The following is a 20536-nucleotide window of genomic DNA, read 5'->3' as shown; positions in this document are numbered from 1 at the left end:
ATTTAGGAAAAAGTTACACATGTGATACACATAGTCACGCCAAGCTTCTTGCGCCATATGTACGAAAAAATGCTGGGTGTATGAGAATAAATCTGTATTTGTTGTGGTTAGATTTCTGGTAACTTCTGCAGGAAAAAAACACACCACAAAATATGACATCCCCATAAAATCTTGTTAAATGTTGACAAACTGGCAAAAATAATGATGGCAACACTTTTTTGTGTTTCTTTCCTTTATTCAGAACAAGTCTTGTTCAATGTCCTTTGGGATCATGGATAAATAGTGAGACTACAACAGCAACAATTGAACCTACCTCTCCAATGGTGACCGAACCATCACCCACCGTGGACACTGAAGCATCACCTGCACTCCTTACATCTCTGCCTTCAGGCAGGTACTGCTCTAACCTTTATAGGCACATTACTAGAATGAACTTATCAATATTTGTTATACAGTTGCAGTGACCTTTCATCACATACAGATGTTTTGACTATTACAGATCATGATAGATACAGTATGTGCTGTTTTTTTTTCATTTTATTATTGTTTGGCTGTAAATTACTATTGAAAATTAGCATTGCCAGTTCAGAGCTGACACCAGTTATGCAGTGTTAGTAGTTTGGAACTTTTATAGGTTTCTTCGGTTCCATCCAGTTCCTTGTAGAAACTGGTGTGCATTGTTTTACATTTTACGTTTGGTGTAGTTTGACCAGGGTTAGGTTTTTGCCGAGGTTTGAACTTAGTCAGGGCCACACACTGTTACACAATCCCATAAAACTGGGACACTATTAAATTACACAGGTTCTGGGGCTGATGGACTGGCTTCATAAACACACTCACTATCACAGTCTGGCAAGCTCATGAGCAGCTCAGCACTCGATACATTCAGACTGTGCAGACAACATAATTCACAATCTTTGATCCTGGCAAAGCTTAGCATATGGAGATTATAAACAGCAGGGGAAATTGATTGCAGCCACCCAGTGCCACTGCGGACAGGCCCCCTTCTGTCTGGTGTCAGGACTCCAGTCCCCGCATTTCCCCCCTGATGGAAGCCCTACTAGACATGGACTTCAATGTTGGTCTGCAGAGTGATTTAAGGGGGTGATTCAGTGGCAGACGCCGTGACAGGAATCATGCAGATTCCTGATGATCAGTAATCTGTGCATGCGCCTGACCCGTACTGCACATGTGCAGTATGGGTCTGTAATCCCACATGCAGTCCGGCAGCAGACTGCCAGTGGTTGACAGTCTGCTGCCATTTCTGGCCAGGGAGCAAGCGGCGACTGCCTTCGTTTCCCAAAATGGAGACGTGTCACCGCCATTGGGGGGGGGGGGGCTGGAGAGGCCAGGTTCTCTATCGGCTGCTGGAGATTTGCTGCCCTCTTTTACTCATCCCCAAAACGCAGTCACTCAGCCGGCCAAAGGGATCTCAGATGATCTGATGCTGCATCCTTGGATGCAGCTCGGATCAGTAATGCATGCAGGAGGCATGATGTCCCCTGCTGCATTACCATATTAAAGCTACCGCAGCTGCTGACATGTTATAGCATATTCGTTCGCAGCTGAATCACCCCCTCTGTTCTGCAGTGATTCTAAAATTCAAGTGATTTTGGAAGCTATACTGATTTCTGTTCTGTAAGTCAGATCTACCCCATTCCAACAGGTATGAGAATAGACCTGCCTGCACTGTCATTTACTCCTAATATGCATAGTTATCCAGGTTCTAGGCAAGGGCAGTGTATAATAAAAATGAAGGCTGCAGGTGTACTTCCGGGTCCAGTCTTCAACCCGGGCAACACTGGGTATCCCAGCTAGTGTGTGTGCGTAATATATATATATATATATATATATATATATATATATATCAGTCAGGTCCATAAATATTGGGACATTGACAGAATTTTCAGATTTTGGCATCTATTCACCACCACAAAGGTTTTGAAATGAAACAAACAAGATGTGCTTTAACTGCAGACTTTCAGATTTAATTTGAGGATAATTACATCCAAATCGGATGAAAGGTGTACGAATTACAGCAGTTTCAATATGTGCCTCCCACTTTTTAAGGGGCCAAAAGTAATGGGACTATCAACTCAAAAGCTATTTCATGGACAGGTGTGGGCTATTCCCTCATTATTTCATTATCAATTAAGCAGGTAAAAGGTCTGGAGTTGATTCTTGGTGTGACAGTTGCATTTGGAATCAGTTGCTGTCAACTCTCAATATGAGATCCAAAGAGCTGTCACTATCAGTGAAGCAAGCCATCATTAGGCTGAAAAATCAAAACAAACCCATCAGAGAGATAGCAAAAACATTAGGTGTGGCCAAATCAACTGTTTGGAACATTCTTAAAAAGAAAGAACGCACCGGAGAGCTCAGCAACACCAAAAGACCCGGAAGACCACGGAAAACAACTGTGGTGGATGACAAAAGAATTATTTCCCTGGTGAAGAAAAACCCCTTCACAACAGTTGGCCAAATCAAGAACACTCTCCAGGAGGTAGATGTATATGTGTCAAAGTCAACAATCAAGAGAAGACTTCACAAGAGTGAATATAGAGGGTTCACCACAAGATGTAAACCATTGGTGAGCCACAAAAACAGGAAGACCAGATTAGAGTTTGCCAAACAACATCTAAAAAAACCATTACAGTTCTGGAACAACATCCTATTGACAGATGAGACAAAGATCAACTTGTACCAGAGTGATGGGAAGAGAAGAGAAGGAAAGGAACTGCTCATGATCCAAAACATACCACCTCATCAGTGAAGCGTGGTGGTGGTAGTGTCATGTCGTGGGCATGTATGGCTGCCAATGGAACTGGTTCCCTTGTATTTATTGATGATGTGACTGCTGACAAAAGTAGCAGAATGATTTCTGAAGTGTTTCGGGCAATATTATATGCTCATATTCAGTCAAATGCTTCAGAACTCATTGGACGGCGCTTCACAGTGCAGATGGACAATGACCCGAAGCATACTGCAAAAGCAACCAAAGAGTTTTTTAAGGCTAAAAAGTGGAATGTTATGCAATGGCCAAGTCAATCCCCTGACCTGAATCCAATTGAGCTTGCATTTCACTTGATGAAGACAAAACTGAAGGGAAAATGCCCCAAGAACAAGCAGGAACTGAAGACATTTGCAGTAGAGGCCTGGCAGAGCATCACCAGGGATGAAACCCAGCGTCTGGTGATGTCTATGCGTTCCAGACTTCAGGCTGTAATTGTCTGCAAAGGATTTGCAACAAAGTATTAAAAAGTGAAAGTTAGATTTAGTATTGTTTAGTTTGTCCCATTACTTTTGGCCCCTTAAAAAGTGGGAGGCACATATAGAAACCGTTGTAATTCCTACACCGTTCACCTGATTTGGATGTAATTACCCTCAAATTAAATCTGAAAGTCTGCAGTTAAATCACATATTGTTTGTTTCATTTGAAAGCCATTGTGGTGGTGAATAGATGACAAAATATGAAAATTCTGTCAATGTCCCAATATTTATGGACCTGACTGTATATATATTCTCAAAAATGAAAGATAATCGTAAGCCTTACATAATAGCAATGTAAGCCCTGAAAGCTAATCATTTCATCATTATCACCTTGATCAATACTTAATTCATCTTCCTCCGGCAGCTACTACAATGACAAGCACTTAGACAAGACACAGAGAGGAGTGTAATATTTTTCCTTCTGAAATGGAAGCAGGTTTGGGAATGGGGAGTCTGAGGTCTTAACAATAAAACAATTGTGATGTGCAACACACTGACACTTTTATATAAATATACAGATACTTCAAAGATATCTCTCAACATATATCCATTAGGAAAGAGTCTCTTTGCCAGTAGTCCGTCCAACTTCCTCTTTGTATTTCTCTAAAAGGAGCACATATTGGAGAGAATCCACACAGAAACTTTCCTAGTGTGGTACATATTATAATTTTGCCCCCCTTGTTTAGCACTTATCAGATACCACACTCTGGTGTAAAAGTTCAGTCACCAGACTTAGAGCAAAGGGTTAGCATCACGCAACCAAGATTTTAAGGAGGAGCAACCTCTATGTCCTGGTCTCTCTCCCTTTGGTGATATGGTTACTATGTGTATTCTTGCGGGTATAACATATATGAATATATGCAACAGCTAAAATCCCAATTGTTATGTGTATATGGAAAAACAATTAAACGCATATAGGGCCTGATTCAGTACTGAACGGAATTGCATTACTTATCCGAGATAATCTGCGGGAACATCAGCCAGCTGAGTGACCCATGGGGTCACGCAAGCCAGCCGCCGCAGATGAGAAAGAGGCCAGGAAATTACCACTGAGGCAGTCGCCGCCCACAAACGCCAGCAGACTGTCAATCACCGACACTCTGCTGCCAATCTGCGTGCGATCACACAGGACTCATGTTGCGCATGCGCAGTACGGGACGATCCTCGCATTACTTCCCGACCATCAACTAGCGTGCACTGCTGAATAAGGGCCATGGTGCATGACCCTTTAAATAAACAACATTTTCTTTAATAATGCACACATCAATAAAAATAGTAACAAGCATAATAGTTCTGTATAGGGGGTTATAAATACTCCTATCGGATCCCAGTTCTTTTAGGTCATGCAATGAGAAAATAATCCCTGTATGAGTCTCTGGAAGCCGTCAGAAATGACTCCTCAGCAATCCTGCAGTTGGATGACTCCCCCAGTCCACCTGGATTGTAGAGGAGTGATTCCTGACTGTTTCCGGAGACCCATGCAGGGATTTTTTTGTCTTCGTTTTGAAGCTCTCTACCATGCTGTTAGAACCTAAGGGTGAGATAGTTATCAAACAGATGACCTCATTTATGAAGTGCACTGTAAATCACCTTGGTCATCAAGTTGCAGAAATCTCCAAGGTACATTGCAGAGGTGACATCATAGTCTGGCCTTCTCCACTCCTTTACTACCTCCACTTTCATTAAAAAGAAATACATTTTTGTTTGCGTATATAGTGCTCAGTTGAGCCTCATCCATGGCTTGTTATAAGTATGATGGGAAATCAGTAATGTTTTTTTTATTGGTTGCAATTTGGGTTGTAATACCCCCAGTAGTAATGTCCCCCCCAGCAGTGAAAAAGACCGGGGTTAGGTGTCCGGAGGAGGCGGAACTGGTTCACTTTAACCCTGATGACTGGGTATGGGGGCCCTTCAGGTGTGGGGGCCCAGGGACGATCGCCCCTGTCGCCCCCCCTTTAATCCGGCCCTGGTGCATACACACGGTCAGATTTTTATTCAGATCTGAACGATAACTATTTTAAAAATCGTTCATATCTGAAGGAAAATCTGACACATCTGACATGTTTGTCAGATGAACGATGCGCGTTCCCGCATTCCATTCATTTTAATGCAGTAAAAAATCGTTCGTAGGTCAAATCGTTCATCAAATCGTTCATCTGACAAATCTGACCATGTGTATGCACCTTAAGAGACCACCTGCTCTGGTTTGGTGTAAAAGTCCAATCTGTAGGTGTTGTGGAAATGGTGGTGCGCCAAAGAACGCTCTAAATAAAGGACCGTTTCAATTTCTTTATCTCAAGTATTCTTAATTTTTAGTAATTTGGGGAATAGTTTTGGAATATTTATGCTTTGGGTATCAATGCCCAAAAATCCTACAATCTGTATTATTTTGTATTATTTCAGAATAACAAAATGTTAATGTCCTTGCTTCAACTTTTAGGGACCTATTTAAATGTGTATTGTTTATTGCTGGTTGGAAATGTTGTTTCAGAGCTATTGATGAATGTAGTCCTGATACAGCAGTTCGATAAGCAAGGTTACACTGGCAGGTTCTGTCTTGGCAATGTTCCTGAGCGTGCATGCCCACTAACAGAGCCGGAGGGAATGAAGGGATTTAAAGAGATTCCTCTTCATATAGTACACTGTTTTTCTTTCCATTGGAAAGAGCGTGCTAATGCCATCTAAGCATTCTCAGATACCAGCAGAGGTGTAACTACCGTGGGTGCAGGGGGTGCGGATGCTATGGGGCCCGGCCCTCCCCCTGCTCCTATGGTGCCAGGCCTCTGTCCGCGGCCCTTCCCTCCGCACTCCCCCATCACTCTCCTCACGCCCCTCTACTCCACTTACCTACTCTGTGGTCGCGGCAACCCCCGCTCCATGGTCGCGTCTTCCCAGTCAGCTCCGCCTCCGGCTCTCCTCATTGGCTGATGCTGGGAGAAGGCGTAGTCGCCTCCTCTTAGCATCAGTCAATGAGATGGAGCCGACCTGCACAGCGTGACCACGGATCAGGTAAGTCGGGGAGTGAGGAGGGTGCGGAGGGGGGGTCCACGGGAAGAGAGTGGGGGCGGTAGGCTGAGAGGGGGGGGGCCTGGGGCTGAGAGGGGGCCTTGTGAAATTTTTTGCTATGGGGTCCCCGTAGGTATAGTTATGCCCCTGGATACCAGCTTTGAAAATGTTGTTGGGTATTTTTCCAAGTTTGGTAAATTGCACAATTGCAGTATCATCATACATTTTATGAGTATGGCGGCGTGCAGTGATTTTGTCAGTCTGATCTCTCCTATTTTAAATGGGAGTGATGATGCGAAACTTGTTTCCACATGATTAAAATGTCTGAAAAAGATTGATAAATAGGCCCCTGAATAAGATGGCATACACATTTTTTTGGTTTGTTTTAGTTTACATTATTTTCCTTTTATAAATGCTATGGTTATTGGGTTTGTGTTTTTTCACCTTAATAAAGGTAATAATAATACTTTGTTGTTACAGCATCCCTGGGAGAAAGGCCAAAGCCGTGTACCCATGTGAGGCAGAACACAGCTCAGAGTTATCATTTCAAGTAGGAGAAGTGTTTGAAAATGGTAAGTAATCTTCTTACACTATTGATGGTGATTTAGATCACATAGTATCCAGACAATTACTATCGTAAGTAACCAGATCTAACTCTAGTGACACTGTTTAACATGATATTTTAACAAGAAAACTGAATAGCTACTCTAGTACAGTTTTAAATTCTGAATTCAAATATGTGATTAGAATTTTTCCATCAGGCATAGTGTGTTTGTGACCGTTACTTTTCTTTTTTCAGATTTTACTGTTTTTTATGGTCTGTCATACAGACAGGGGTATACAAACAATATGTCCCCTTGTAGTCCCTCCCCACTCTCACCTTTATGTGGAGCCTCCAGCAGCTTCCTCCTCCGCCATGCAGCCTGACCTGGTTGAGTCAGAGGAGCATGCGTGCTGGGCTCCTCCAATCCGGGCTCAGCACACCTGTGATACCTGGGTGTCTCTCAGTGGTATGCAGTCGGGAAACCGGCTGCCTTAATACCGACAGCCGGCTTCCCGGCTGCTTTATCATGGCGTGGGATAAATGACCGGCGTCTATATCTAGACGCCTGTCATTTACCCAACGCCGGGACACTAGCGCCCGGCATCCCGATCGAAGGGTGCTGCGGGGGGTGAGGGTTAGGTTTAGGGCACCCGGGCGGGGACTTAGGGTTAGGCACCCCCCTGGGAGGGTTAAGGTTAGGCTAGGGGGAGGGAGGGAGGGTTAGGGTTAGGCACCCCCCCGGGGGACTTAGGTTTAGGCAGTGGGGAAGGGGGGAGTTAGGGTTAGGCACTCAGAGGGGGGATTAGGGTTAGGTACTTGGGGGGGAGGTTAGGGTTAGGCACCCCTAAGGAGGGTTAGGAGGTTAGGTTAGTTTATACTTACCTTAGGGACGATCGGGATTTCCAGCGCTGTCGGGCTTCCGATGCCGGGCTCTGCTGATCTGTCGGGCTACCGCTGCCGGGAATTAAACTGCCGGCCATGCGGCAGCTGGGATTCCATACCGATTCCCACTCAGTGATGTGCAGTGAGGTGAGGCAGAGCCTTTCCTGTCATACTTGGGTATACTCCAGAGTTTTGACTATAAAAATTATAAAAAAAATTTAAAGAAAATATTATAAATAACTTCTGTTTATTATTCTAATCATTTTTATAGTCAAAGCCCTGGAGTAAAAAGTGTATGGTAGGTGAGGCACTGCCTCCCCTGACTACCTTTTCCGCACATCCCTGATCAAAACACACCAAATTTCCACCACTATATACTGTACTGCACCTTTGTATAATGCCCACATGAACCTTCGGGTTCATATATGTATATGTAAATTTAGCTCTGATACTAGCCAGTGTCATTTAACTCACTGCACGTCACTGCTCACCATAGAGGAGCCTGTTAGCACCAGTATTTTTTGTATTAATTGTTAATTAATTTTCAATAATACCAAGAAAGTGTTGAAATCATCCAGACAATTCCTGTTATGTGTGTGGTGAATCTTAGAGGCGAAATTTTAAAAAAGTGTAATGCACTTTACTTTGTGTGTAAAGCTGGTGATCTGGCTAAGCACTGGGCCCTGCATATATGCTGTGTATCATGTGTTAGGCTTCTCACTGGTTGGAATATGGTTCACATCATATGTCATTTGCAAGTCCTATGATTTGGAGAGAACTGAAGGACCATTCAACTGATTGCTATTTCTGCTTAACTGACATTAGAGGAATTACATCTAAAACAAAATATACAGGTAACTATCCTAACTTGCCATCTGCAATGAGGCCTGTCTTACATAGAGAAGAGCTTCCTGTACCAAAGTGTCCAGATTTTGTGATCTAAAGTTATAACTCTGACCCTGATCTAACTCATACTGAAGAAGAAACAGACAGCAATCTGAGAAGTGATCCTACATTCGAAGCAAGTTGTTCATCAGCACCTCTCGTTATGTCAAGGAGATCTTAATGATCTTATTCGGGATTTAAACTGGTCTAAACAACAATCTGAACTATTAAGTTCCAGGCTCAAAGGATGGCATCTACTCCTCAAAGATGTAAGAATATGCAGTTTTTGTACCCGCCATAGTGCTTTCAAAAGACTACTACAGGTTGAGTCTCCCATATCCAAAATGCTTGGGACCAGGGGTATTTTGGATATCGATATATTCCGTATTTTGGAATAATTGCATACCATATTGAAATGTTTTAGGAATAGGGCCCAAATCTAAACACAGAATGCATTTATGAATCATATACACCTTATACACACAGCCTGAAGGTAATTTTATACAATATTTTCAATAATTTTGTGGCTCAAACAGTTTGTGTACATACATGAAATTCATTTATGTTTCATATAAGCCTTATACACACAGCCTATAGGTCATTTTATACTTTATTTTTAATAATTGTGTGCCTTAATAAAGTTTGTGTACATTGAACCATCAAAAATCAACAGTTTCACTATCTCAGTCATGCTAAAAATATTCCGTATTTCGGAATATTTGGATATGGGAGACTCAACCTGTACTTTGAAAGAAAAGGTGTAGTGTTAGTAAGAATGTTTGTTCTGTTATGGAGGCTCTTGGACATAAACACCGGCCAGATGAGTGGCGATTGTTCATAGACTCATCAAAACTTATCTTGGAGGCTGTGCTTCTACATAATTCCCATCAATACCTGTAGAGCATGCCGCTGATATGGAAGAGCTGTATGAAAATATGAATTTGCTGTTAGAAAAAATCCAGTATGAAAAATATAACTGGAATATCTGTGGAGAATAGGTCATTGCTTTATTTCTTGGTTTGCAACGTGTGTACACTAAATTCTGCTGTTCCTTGTGTGAATGGGACAGCAGGTATAGGAAGTCTCACTACATTAGAAAACAATGGCTGAAACGTGAAATCTCTTATTCCTGGGCAAAAAAATGTGTTAAATACCCCCTTAGTTGATCATGAAAAGTGTATTTATCTCCACTGCATAATAAACTAGGACTGATGAAACAATTTTTAAAAGCAATTGATAAAAACTCTGCTGCATTTATGCATTTGAAATCTAAATTTTCAAAAGTAAGTGATGCAAAATTCAAAGAAGGAATTTTTATAGGGCCGCAAATAAGATCAGTAATGGATGATGAAAATTTTCAGGAACTTAAATCCACTGGAAAAAACAGTTTGATTGTTATTCTAAAATATCTTTTACTTGGAAATCATAAAGCAGAAAACTATTGTAATACAGAGAGTGATCCAGTGAATTCATACAAAGCTTATGGGATGCAACATATCTTTAAGACTTCACTTCTTAGACTCCCACCTAGACTTATTCCCAGAAAGTCTTGGGGCTGTCAGTGATGAGCATGGTGAGTGTTTCCATCAGCAGATTTCTATGATGGAGAATAGGTACCAAGGCAAATGGCGTTCCAGTATGGTGGCTGACTATTGCTGTACCATAAAGAGAGACTTCCCAACGGCAAAATATGCCAGAAAATCATCATCTACAACTTTTTAGGTCAGCCAGAATGCGGTGTATATTTATCATTTAGACTTGCATAAGTGCTTATTTAACAAAACTTTAAACGTATGTCACAAAAAATCCTGCCCGATGGGAAAAAATCTGAATGCATATTCGATTTCAGCATGAGAAATACATTTAGATTAAATTTATTTAGTTCTTGTGAAAGAAACAGTATCTTTTTGTAAACCAGTGTGCCCAGTGCACACTTACCAGTCTAGGTTTTCATTGTACTTGAACTATGTAGAAATAATATGAGACAATTATACGATGCAGGATACTTTTATTTTGGGTTTGCTATTGCTAAATAAATATCTATAGCAGTGTATGATGCAGGTCCCAGCCCTAGTGTTCAGGCTGAGTGGTGGGATTACACAGGACCCTGGTAGAGCAGTTAGAAGATGGCGGCACACAGTCATTTACCAGCATTCCCAATCAGTCTCATCACTATCGTTAGATTTTGAACACTATGATCAATTTTGGGCCACACTTCAGTTATGGGCAAGTCAGCTGATGTCAATGGCAATATCGTTGTGTGTGTAACCAGCGTTACTTTGTGTGGTGGTGGCCTCCAAACTGTCTACTCAGTAGCTGTTAACCGGTTGGGTACGGGATGCCGGTGCTCGGGATCCCGGTGTTCAGAATCCCGATGCCGGCATCCCAATGAAGTTAGAATGCAGACGCCCCCAGGTAAGTAAACCCAACCCTCCCTCCCCGGTACCTACAGTGGTCTTCCCTGCTCTAGGTTTCCTGTCTGCTTATGTCCTCACCTATCCAGAGCCGTAACTAGACTTTATCGGTGCCCTATGCCAGAGAGAGCATTGGCGCCCCCCCCCTTTTTTTAAATAGAGACATAAGATATTGCACCTGAAAAAGGGCCAAGGCCTCATGGGAAAGAGATAGGGGAGGCCAGGAGATACTGGGGATAAAAGAAGAGGTAGCTACAAGTGAGAATGATAATAAACAGAGAAATTGCCAGGCCCAAACAGCGCCCCCTGCCATAGCACAGGTCGCACTACCCTAGCTACGGCCCTGCACCTATCTGCTTACTTCTCCACCATCTGAGAATAGTAATTACTAAAGTAACAAACATTACATTAATTCATAACAGATTCTTTTATTAGTCCGAAGTGGAGACAAGATGAAATAAACCTGTTTCCTGTCCCTCCCTTGAATCAATGTAGGGTGGCCGCAGTCCTCTGTGTTTTGGCTTCCTAATAACTGAATGGTATAGGATTACATGGTGCTGCTTGCACTGTCTTTATTGAAAATGTGATTTTTTTTTTTCTCTGGATTTTTTTTCACGGTGCTTGTAATTTAAATCCATTACTGTTTTTACAGGGTTCAATGGGTTGCTCAATTATACTGTAGTTCTGAATTGAAAGTCAGTGCTAATAATTGAGCTCTCCACTATGTAATTAATTAAAAGGTTTATTCTTCACTTGAAAGACATATAGTATATGCTGTTAAAAATTGTATTTTTAAAAATATTATAATAATCCTTACTGTTATTCCCTTTGTATGAATCCAACTTTGTTTGTGGTACCTGAATTTTGATAAACTAGAGAAAGCAAGTTTTACTCAATAAGTTGTGTTTGCCAAGGTTATTCACATGCACTTATAACACGTGGGGTGATTAGACCAGGATACAATTCAGGTAACCAATTGATAAATAAAATACTAAAACTGTGGATAAATCTTGTACACTAGTCCCCGTTCCCTATGTAATTACCATAGCAATTAGCCTTTTTCATTACTTACTAACAAATTTCAGTTTGTATGATATTTGGTCAGCATTATTATACAGTCTCCCATATCTAAAATGCTTGGGACCCCCCTGGATATCGAATATTATATATCGTATTATAAAATCTCGTATTTTGGAATATTTGCATACCATAATGAAATATCTTAGGAATGGGACCCGATTCTAAACACAGAATGCATTTGTTTATATGCACCTTATACACACAGCTTGCAGGTAATTTTAAACAATATTTTCAATAATTTTGTGGCTCAAACAAAGTTTGTGCACATACATGGAATTAATTTATGCTTCATATACACCTTATACACACAGCCTACAGGTAATTTTATACTTTATTTTTAATAATTGTGTGCCTTAATAAAGTTTGTGTACATTGAACCATCAAAAATCAACAGTTTCACTATCTCAGTCATGCTAAAAATATTCCATATTTCGGAATATTTGGATATGGGAGACTCAACCTGTACTTTGAAAGAAAAGGTGTAGTGTTCGTAAGATTGTTTGTTCTGTTATGGAGGCTCTTGGACATAAACACCGGCCAGATGAGTGGCGATTGTTCATAGACTCATCAAAACTTATCTTGGAGGCTGTGCTTCTACATAATTCCCATCAATACCTGTAGAGCATGCCGCTGATATGGAAGAGCTGTATGAAAATATGAATTTGCTGTTAGAAAAAATCCAGTATGAAAAATATGACTGGAATATCTGTGGAGAATTGAAGGTCATTGCTTTATTTCTTGGTTTGCAACGTGTGTACACTAAATTCTGCTGTTCCTTGTGTGAATGGAACCATCAAAAAGTAAAGGTGTCACTATCTCAGTCATGCTAAAAAAGTTCTGTACAGTATTTTGGAATATTTGGATAAGGGAGACTCAACATGTACCCATGACTTCTTCACAGTGATTTGTGATGCCATAATACTATGGGGGCAACTTAGTTCTTATATCAGGCACTTTAAATAATGGGTGCCCGAAGGAGGAATTACATTTTTCTACTTCAGGGTCCATAGGGTATCCACAGGATACCTTGGGGTATAGGTGTGACGTCAGTCGCAGGGCACCAAAGAGTTAAGCTTTCAGCCTCCCAGGATGCACTAGGTCCCCCTCCTATACCCCGCCCCCGGGCCAAGGCACCTCAGTTTAGTTTGGTGCCCGGCCGGAGTCGGGTGCACCTGTTGGAGTGGGGGCTAGAAGAGCCCCTGAAGCTTATTCTTCATGCAGCTGTGGCTGCACATCTGGATGAACAGCATGGACAGTCAGTCCTGACGTCCATGCTGTCTTCCCTACACCCCGCCGGTACCAGAACGCCGGTACTGATCCGGGGATGCTGGTGGGCGTCTGGGGTCACAGCTAGCGGTGACCCCAGATGCTCCGGACCATGGCCGGATTCAAGGGGGACAGAGGTAAGCAGCGGGGTCCCGCGGTGGGTCCCCGCTGATCACATGGTCCTAAGTCCCCAGGCAGGGGGCTCCCTGGGGACTGGCTGCAGCGTGGAGCCAGGCGACCAACCTGCGCTTCCACTACCCCCTGGGACAGCGGACCGCAGCAGAGCGGTAGCGCTGCGGCGTCCCAGGGGTTAAATGCATGCCAGGGGAGCGCGCCTTCCCTGTCTCACAGCCGGCGCCTCCCCCGCTGCACACAGCCCTCTCTGCATGCTGCCGACTGGTCCTGTGGCAGCGCTCCTCCCCCAGGCCAGCCTCCTCTCTGCTCCTCGGCGGCCATCTTCTCCAGAACGCATGGTGAACGCTGCTGGAAGCGCTGGACGGAAGCATCGTGGTCTGGGTCCCCCCGCATACCTCTCCTCCGCTGTGGTCAGGTCTGTGTATGCAGCGCTGTGTCCTACCAGGCCCTGTGTCTGTGTAGTTGAGTGATCAGCGCTGTTAGTGCAGGAATTGTTATTTCTCTGCATTGTATGTGACTGTGCTAGCGCTGCCTGTAACTTTTCTTCTCTAAACTGTCAGCTTTATTACTGTCCCTGTTCTTCTGCTAAAGCCCTTGCGGTGCTGCAGGGTGGTCTCTCGCCTATTTAATACTTAATTGGTGAGAGAGGTCACATACGTGGTGCCATCATGTCTGAAAGTGATTTTCCCCTCCGGCTACAGTGTACCACGTGCAAAGTACCGTTAGCGGAGGGGGAGGGTAGCGCGGAGGGCCTTTGCCGGCAGTGTTTGTCCATGGCGCGGCCTATTACGGTTACAGCACCGGTACAGGAGCCGCCCTGGGCTTGTTTCGCTCAGGCGTTAACAGCTTTAGTGGGCCAGTTAGCTCCGCAGCCCGCGTTTACTCCGATGGGGTTGTCCCAGCAGTCTGTGGTGTCGTCACCCATGCAGGGGTTCCCACGACAATTGGTGGTACCCCACAGTCTCCCTATTTCCCCGCTCCCGGGTTCTCAGGAGCCAGCGTGGGTTAACTCCCTGACGAGTTCTGTACAGCACTTGTCGGATGTGTTGCAAGGGGAGTCTGTGATGCGGCCTCATAAAAGGCCGGTGGCGTCTCTGTCCGCTCCTTATGAGGATGACGAAGGGACGTCTGATGATGGGGAGATTCTTGATCCTTACGATCAGGAACCTCTCCATACTAAGGACGCTGATGCTAAGTCCAAAGTATATATTCCTGGACTTATTCGGGCGGTCCGCACAGCCTTGGTGATTGAGGACGAAGTTCCCCCAGCGGCTAAATCTAAGTATGCCTTTTTCAAAGATGTGAAGGGCGATGCCACAGTCTTTCCTCTTTCGGGTCAGTTGGTGGACCATTTAGAGGAGGCGTGGAAACAACCTGGCAAAAGATACCAGCCGCAGAGACGCCTGGGGGTGGCTTATCCGTTCGCGGATAATTATTTTGCTAAGTGGGAATCCCCTCCACAGGTGGATTCTCACGTGACCCGTCTTGTCCGTAGTGCCACATTGCCGATGCCATCCATGTCCTCCCTTAAGGATGCTACGGACCGCAAGGTAGAAATCTGCCTGAAGTCCGCTTATTCCCTTGCAGGGGGGGCAGCACGGCCGACTATGGCCATTTGCTGGGTTGCCAGAGCGATGGAGCGCTGGGCGGATTCATTAGAGGCTTCTTTTGAATCCGACTGTCCGGCCGATCAGGCGGAGTTGATTGGCAATCTCCGTGATTCGGCCACCTACATCAACGAGGCGGCTCTAGACATTAGTACTCTGGTGTCTAGAATTTCTTCAGCAGCGGTAGCTGCTCGTCGCACCTTGTGGCTGCGATCCTGGAAGGCGGACGCAGATTCCAAGAAAGGTCTGGAAGCGTTGCCGTTTACCGGAGAAGTTCTCTTCGGTCCGGATCTGGATAAGATTGTGGCCACGCTGGCGGCAGCCAAATCTGCTTGTCTCCCGTCGGCCGCTGCTCCTTCTGGTTCGGGACCATCGTCCTTTCGGTCATCTAGGGCCCAGGGCAGGCCCAAACCACAGTCGTTTCCTCGACAGGCTGGCCCTAAGAAATCGGTCAAGCCCCGGAAGCAGGCATGGAGTACCAGACGTCCGGCCCCCAAGCCAGATGATAAGCCTGCGGCCTGACGGTCCGGGCCTCCCTTTGGGGGATCCCAGGGTGGGAGGCCGCCTGCTACAGTTCGCCCAGTGTTGGTCGACCACTACGACAGACACTTGGGTTCTGGAGGTGGTTTCCCACGGATACGCCCTCTCCTTCCGGCACAGACCCCCGGCTCGCTTCTTCACCACGGGTCTCCCATCAGACCGGAACAAGGCTACGGAGCTGCGGAAGGTATTGCACACTATGCTCCAGGCTGGAGTTATAGTGGCGGTTCCATTCTCCCAGAGGGGCCAGGGTTTCTATTCAAATCTATTTTTGGTACAGAAACCCAATGGGTCATATCGTCCGATTCTCAACCTCAAAGCACTCAACAAGTCTTTGCGGGTCCCGAAGTTTCGGATGGAGACCCTACGGTCCATCATTCTGGCGCTGGAACCTGGGGACTACTTGGTGTCATTGGACATACAGGACGCTTACCTGCATGTCCCTATTCTTTGGCGCCATCAACAGTTCCTCAGGTTTGCAATCCGCAGCGACCACTTCCAGTTTCGGGCGTTACCTTTTGGCCTGGCAACAGCACCACGTGTTTTCACCAAGGTGATGGCGGTCATGGCGGCTTCTCTGCGGCTGCAGGGAGTCCGCATGTTGCCGTATTTGGACGACCTGTTATTGGTGGCAGGATCTCCAGAGCTCCTGTTACGCCACTTGGACCTGACCATTGCACTGCTGCAACGGCACGGCTGGCTAATCAACTGGCAGAAGTCCACTCTAATCCCGTCTCGGAGGATTCTGCATCTTGGAGCCTTATTGGACTCGGGACAGCAAAGGATCTTCGTGACGGAGGACAAGATCTCTGCTTTACAGTCAAGGGTGCGCAGTTGCCTGCACAACCGCCGGGTGTCCTTACACTCGGCGATGAGGTTACTGGGCTCCATGGTGTCGGTGTTCGACATGGTGGAATACGCCCAGTTTCACTCCAGACCTCTGCAGCACCTGATCCTGTCCAAGTGGAACGGGCTGACTCAGTCTTTGAAGTCCCAGACGATTGTGCTCACCCAGGAGGTTCGCCTGTCCCTTGCGTGGTGGTTACAGACGACCCACCTCAACAAGGGACGTCCGTTCTGGGTTCCAAATTGGGTCCTGTTGACAACGGACGCCAGTCTTCGGGGCTGGGGAGCAGTTTCGGGTCCACACTTGTTCCAGGGCAGGTGGACGCCGACAGAAGCGGAGCTTCCAATAAATATCTTGGAACTCCGTGCGGTCTTCAATGCTCTCCAGCAGGCACAGCGGTTTCTCCAGGGTCGCCCGGTGCAGGTCCAGTCGGACAACGCTACCACCGTGGCCTACATAAACAGGCAAGGAGGAACTCGCAGTCGGGCGGCTCTCGTAGAGGTCTCTCGGATCCTGGTTTGGGCGGAGCGCAATCTTCCGGCCATATCAGCGGTCTTCATCCCGGGAGTGCTAAATTGGGAGGCGGACTTTCTAAGTCGCCAGGACGTTCATCCAGGGGAATGGTCCCTGCACCCGGACGTTTTTCAACTACTGGTGGACAGGTGGGGTCTTCCAGAAATCGACCTCATGGCGTCCCGGCACAACAACAAGTTGCCGGTGTACGGGTCTCGCACAAGAGACGAAGGGGCGTCTCTGGTGGATGCTCTGTCCGTCCGGTGGACGTTCCGGTTCGCATACCTGTTCCCTCCGGTCTCCCTTCTTCCACGGGTAATCCGGAAATTCAAACAGGAAGGAGGGACGCTCCTGTTGATAGCTCCCGCGTGGCCCAGACGGCACTGGTTCTCAGACCTTCAGGGTCTGTCCGTGGACATTCCTCTGCGGTTGCCGCTACGACCGGACCTTCTGTCTCAGGGTCCTTGCCTTCACCCGGACCTGACTCGGCTGTCTTTGACGGCGTGGCTGTTGAGACGGCCATGCTGAGGTCCCGGGGGTTTTCCAGCTCTGTGGTGCGTACCATGTTACGAGCTCGGAAACCGTCTTCCGCGAGGATATACCATCGCGTGTGGCATACGTTCTTCCAGTGGTGTCGACCGAGAGGTTATGCACCGCGGGAGTTTCGTCTGTCTCGGATTCTCGCCTTCCTGCAAGCGGGACTAGATCATGGGCTTCGCCTTGCTTCTTTGAAGGTACAGGTTTCGGCCCTATCTGTCTGGTTTCACCGTAGGATTGCTACAATCCCGGATGTGCGCACCTTTATGCAGGGTGTTCTCCGCATTCAGCCGCCCTTTGTTCCACCTGTGGCGCCTTGGGATTTGGCTGTGGTCCTGAGGGCTTTCCAAGGACTGCCGTTTGAACCACTGGGCTCAGTGGATCTTAAATGGCTAACAGCTAAGACTGTTTTCCTTCTGGCCATTGCTTCGGCCAGACGTGTTTCTGAGTTAGGGGCTCTTTCTTGTAGACCCCCTTTCTTGGTTTTTTATGGGAACAGGGCAGTGCTCCGCACTCGGCCTGAGTTTCTTCCCAAAGTTGTTTCCCAGTTTCATGTTAACGAGGAAATAGTTGTTCCGGCCTTTAACTCACCGGGTCTTTCCGTGGGTGAGGCCTCTTTGGATGTTGTGCGGGCCTTAAGGACTTATGTTGACCGCACTTCTTCGTTTAGGAAGTCGGACGCTTTGTTTGTCCTCTATGGCTTCCGTAAAAAGGGTTGGCCTGCTTCAAAGCAAACTTTGGCAGCCTGGATCCGTATGGCTATTTCTGAAGCTTATCTTCATGAAGGCCTACCGGTCCCTCCTTCTCTGAAGGCTCATTCCACTAGGTCTGTGGGTCCTTCGTGGGCAGCTCGACGTGGTGCCTCGGCAGTTCAGATCTGCAAGGCTGCTACGTGGTCTTCTGTCCATACCTTCGTGAGGTATTACAGGTTTGACACCTTCGCCTCTCAGGATGCTTCCTTCGGGCGGCGGATTCTCCTTTCTGCACAGGAGCGTCCCCACCCTTAAAGGATACTGCTTTGGGACATCCCCAAGGTATCCTGTGGATACCCTATGGACCCTGAAGTAGAAAATATGAGATATGGTAAGAACTTACCCTTGTTATCTCTATTTCTACGAAGTCCATAGGGTTCCACAGGACTCCCGCCCTGTCGCACCTGTGCTGCAGATGGGCTTTGCTCTGGTCACCGGTTTTCCGTCTCCCTCTGGTGAGAATGTGATTCTTGTATGTGTCCAGATCTTTGTTCTCTCTCTTCCTTCTCCTCCTCCGGCCTATGGCTTGGTAACTAACTGAGGTGCCTTGGCCCGGGGGCGGGGTATAGGAGGGGGACCTAGTGCATCCTGGGAGGCTGAAAGCTTAACTCTTTGGTGCCCTGCGACTGACGTCACACCTATACCCCAAGGTATCCTGTGGAACCCTATGGACTTCGTAGAAATAGAGATAACAAGGGTAAGTTCTTACCATATCTCATATTTTTGCACCGTTCGGGCACCCATACTGCGCGTTCCCGCCCGACAGCACTGGGTTTAGCCACGCACAGCGGCTAGACCCATTGAAAGTACTGCATGCACCCAAACTAATGACTTTTCACATATTTCTGCTCGCAACCTCAGGAGGCGGTGATCAGAAATGTGTCTACCCACGGCTGTGTGCACCCGAACGGAGCAACAAATGAATTGCTCCGCCGGGCACACGCTGGTTAAGGCGCCCAAATGAGACAAATTGAATCACGTATGTATTTTCCAAATTAACAATTAGTTGTGTGTTTTATTAGATTTTTTAGGGTCTTTGTTATTTTTATTGACATTTTTTTTTCTCTTTCTCTCGCTCTCTCTTTTTCAGTACTAAACTCATTGGAGCCAGGATGGCTTGAGGGAACCCTGAATGGCAGACGGGGACTTATTCCACAAAATTATGTTCAGTTTCTCTAGCTGTATGTACTTGTTGCTCAGAAGCTGTACATGGTATCCATGGATTTCTGCTCTGTTATCTTGTCTTGTGACTGCTTTGACAACTTGACCAGACTTCAGTTTGGAAAATGTCTTTAAATAAATAGGCATGTAATATTACCAAACTAAAATGACACATTTTATTTAATGTTTGCATTTGTTACTGTATATTTTTATTTTTTAGCAGGCACTGCTAGCTAGCATAATGTTATGTTTGTTATATCACTCATTGCACAATTTCATTCCTTGCTAATGAGATTATCTAGTGTAATTATATTTAAATTAATAGAGTGATGTATAGCCTCCTTGGCTACAAATCTACAGTAATGCAAATCACATGTAAAGGTTCACAACAGTACACTTTTTTAATATGGCTCTGTGGGAGCCATTAAATACAATGTATCAATATTTTTGCACCTTTTAAGGCTTTTGATGATGTAATTTTCAGTGTATTGTAAGGATGGACTCACTGAAGAAAAAAAGTACATTGGTAGCATTTTATATTACTTTTTACATCAATTCTTTTTTAGCAGTCACAGTGATGTTTGTTGTTGTTGTCATTGTCTTTAAGCTTCAACTTGTTCAATTTTATTGTTTTTAAAATATAGTTTCTGCCAAAAATGTAATTTTATCACAAATAAAATATAATTAGTTGTTTAATATATGCTGTGCTTTACTGCAAGAAACTAACTAAAGAAATTGGGTCTCTCATAACAGTATAGTAAATACAACCCAATACAGTATAATATAAAAGCTTGGCACACATGATGTGTTTTTGAACCGCAAAGAGTAATTTCTTCCCTCAATTCATTCCGACTCCAAGTTGTATCACAGAGTGAAACTGAAATGCTTACCAAACATGTGTCTCACATACATAGTTTAGAACTCAAAGGGTGATCATACAATTAGGGTTTATACGGGTGCTGTGTTCCTATGAGCAGGGTGATCAATGCTGGATAAGCTAGCCAGTCTAATAGAGAGGTGAACGATGTTGGCTTCCTGCTAGTGATTTTTGCCAAGGAAAAATGGAAGTGCGTTTGTGATAAAACAATTGTGCAATT

At 45.3% G+C, this 20536-nt stretch overlaps 1 protein-coding gene across 2 annotated transcripts in view; it reads left to right on the top strand.

Annotated features, from left to right (window-relative positions):
* Positions 1-20102, top strand: part of ARHGAP10 (Rho GTPase activating protein 10) — a 329480-nt gene extending 309378 nt beyond the window's left edge. The window contains exons 21-23 of one of the 2 annotated variants that reach the window (XM_088448420.1): positions 242-394; positions 6757-6848; positions 19369-20102. In XM_088448420.1, coding sequence (XP_088304546.1) covers positions 242-394; positions 6757-6848; positions 19369-19457 — 334 coding nt within the window. In that variant the 3' untranslated portion in view covers positions 19458-20102. The remainder of the gene's footprint in view (positions 1-241; positions 395-6756; positions 6849-19368) is intronic. The other variant, XM_088448421.1, reaches the window with a different exon arrangement.
* The last annotated feature ends 434 nt before the right edge of the window (positions 20103-20536 follow it).

This window comes from Taudactylus pleione, unplaced genomic scaffold (genome assembly GCF_031769625.1).
Source record: "Taudactylus pleione unplaced genomic scaffold, aTauple2 ptg000021l, whole genome shotgun sequence".
In the NCBI taxonomy this organism is placed as follows: domain Eukaryota; kingdom Metazoa; phylum Chordata; class Amphibia; order Anura; family Myobatrachidae; genus Taudactylus; species Taudactylus pleione.
Note: the sequence above shows the minus strand (reverse complement) of the source record. Positions and strands in the feature narration are given on the sequence as shown.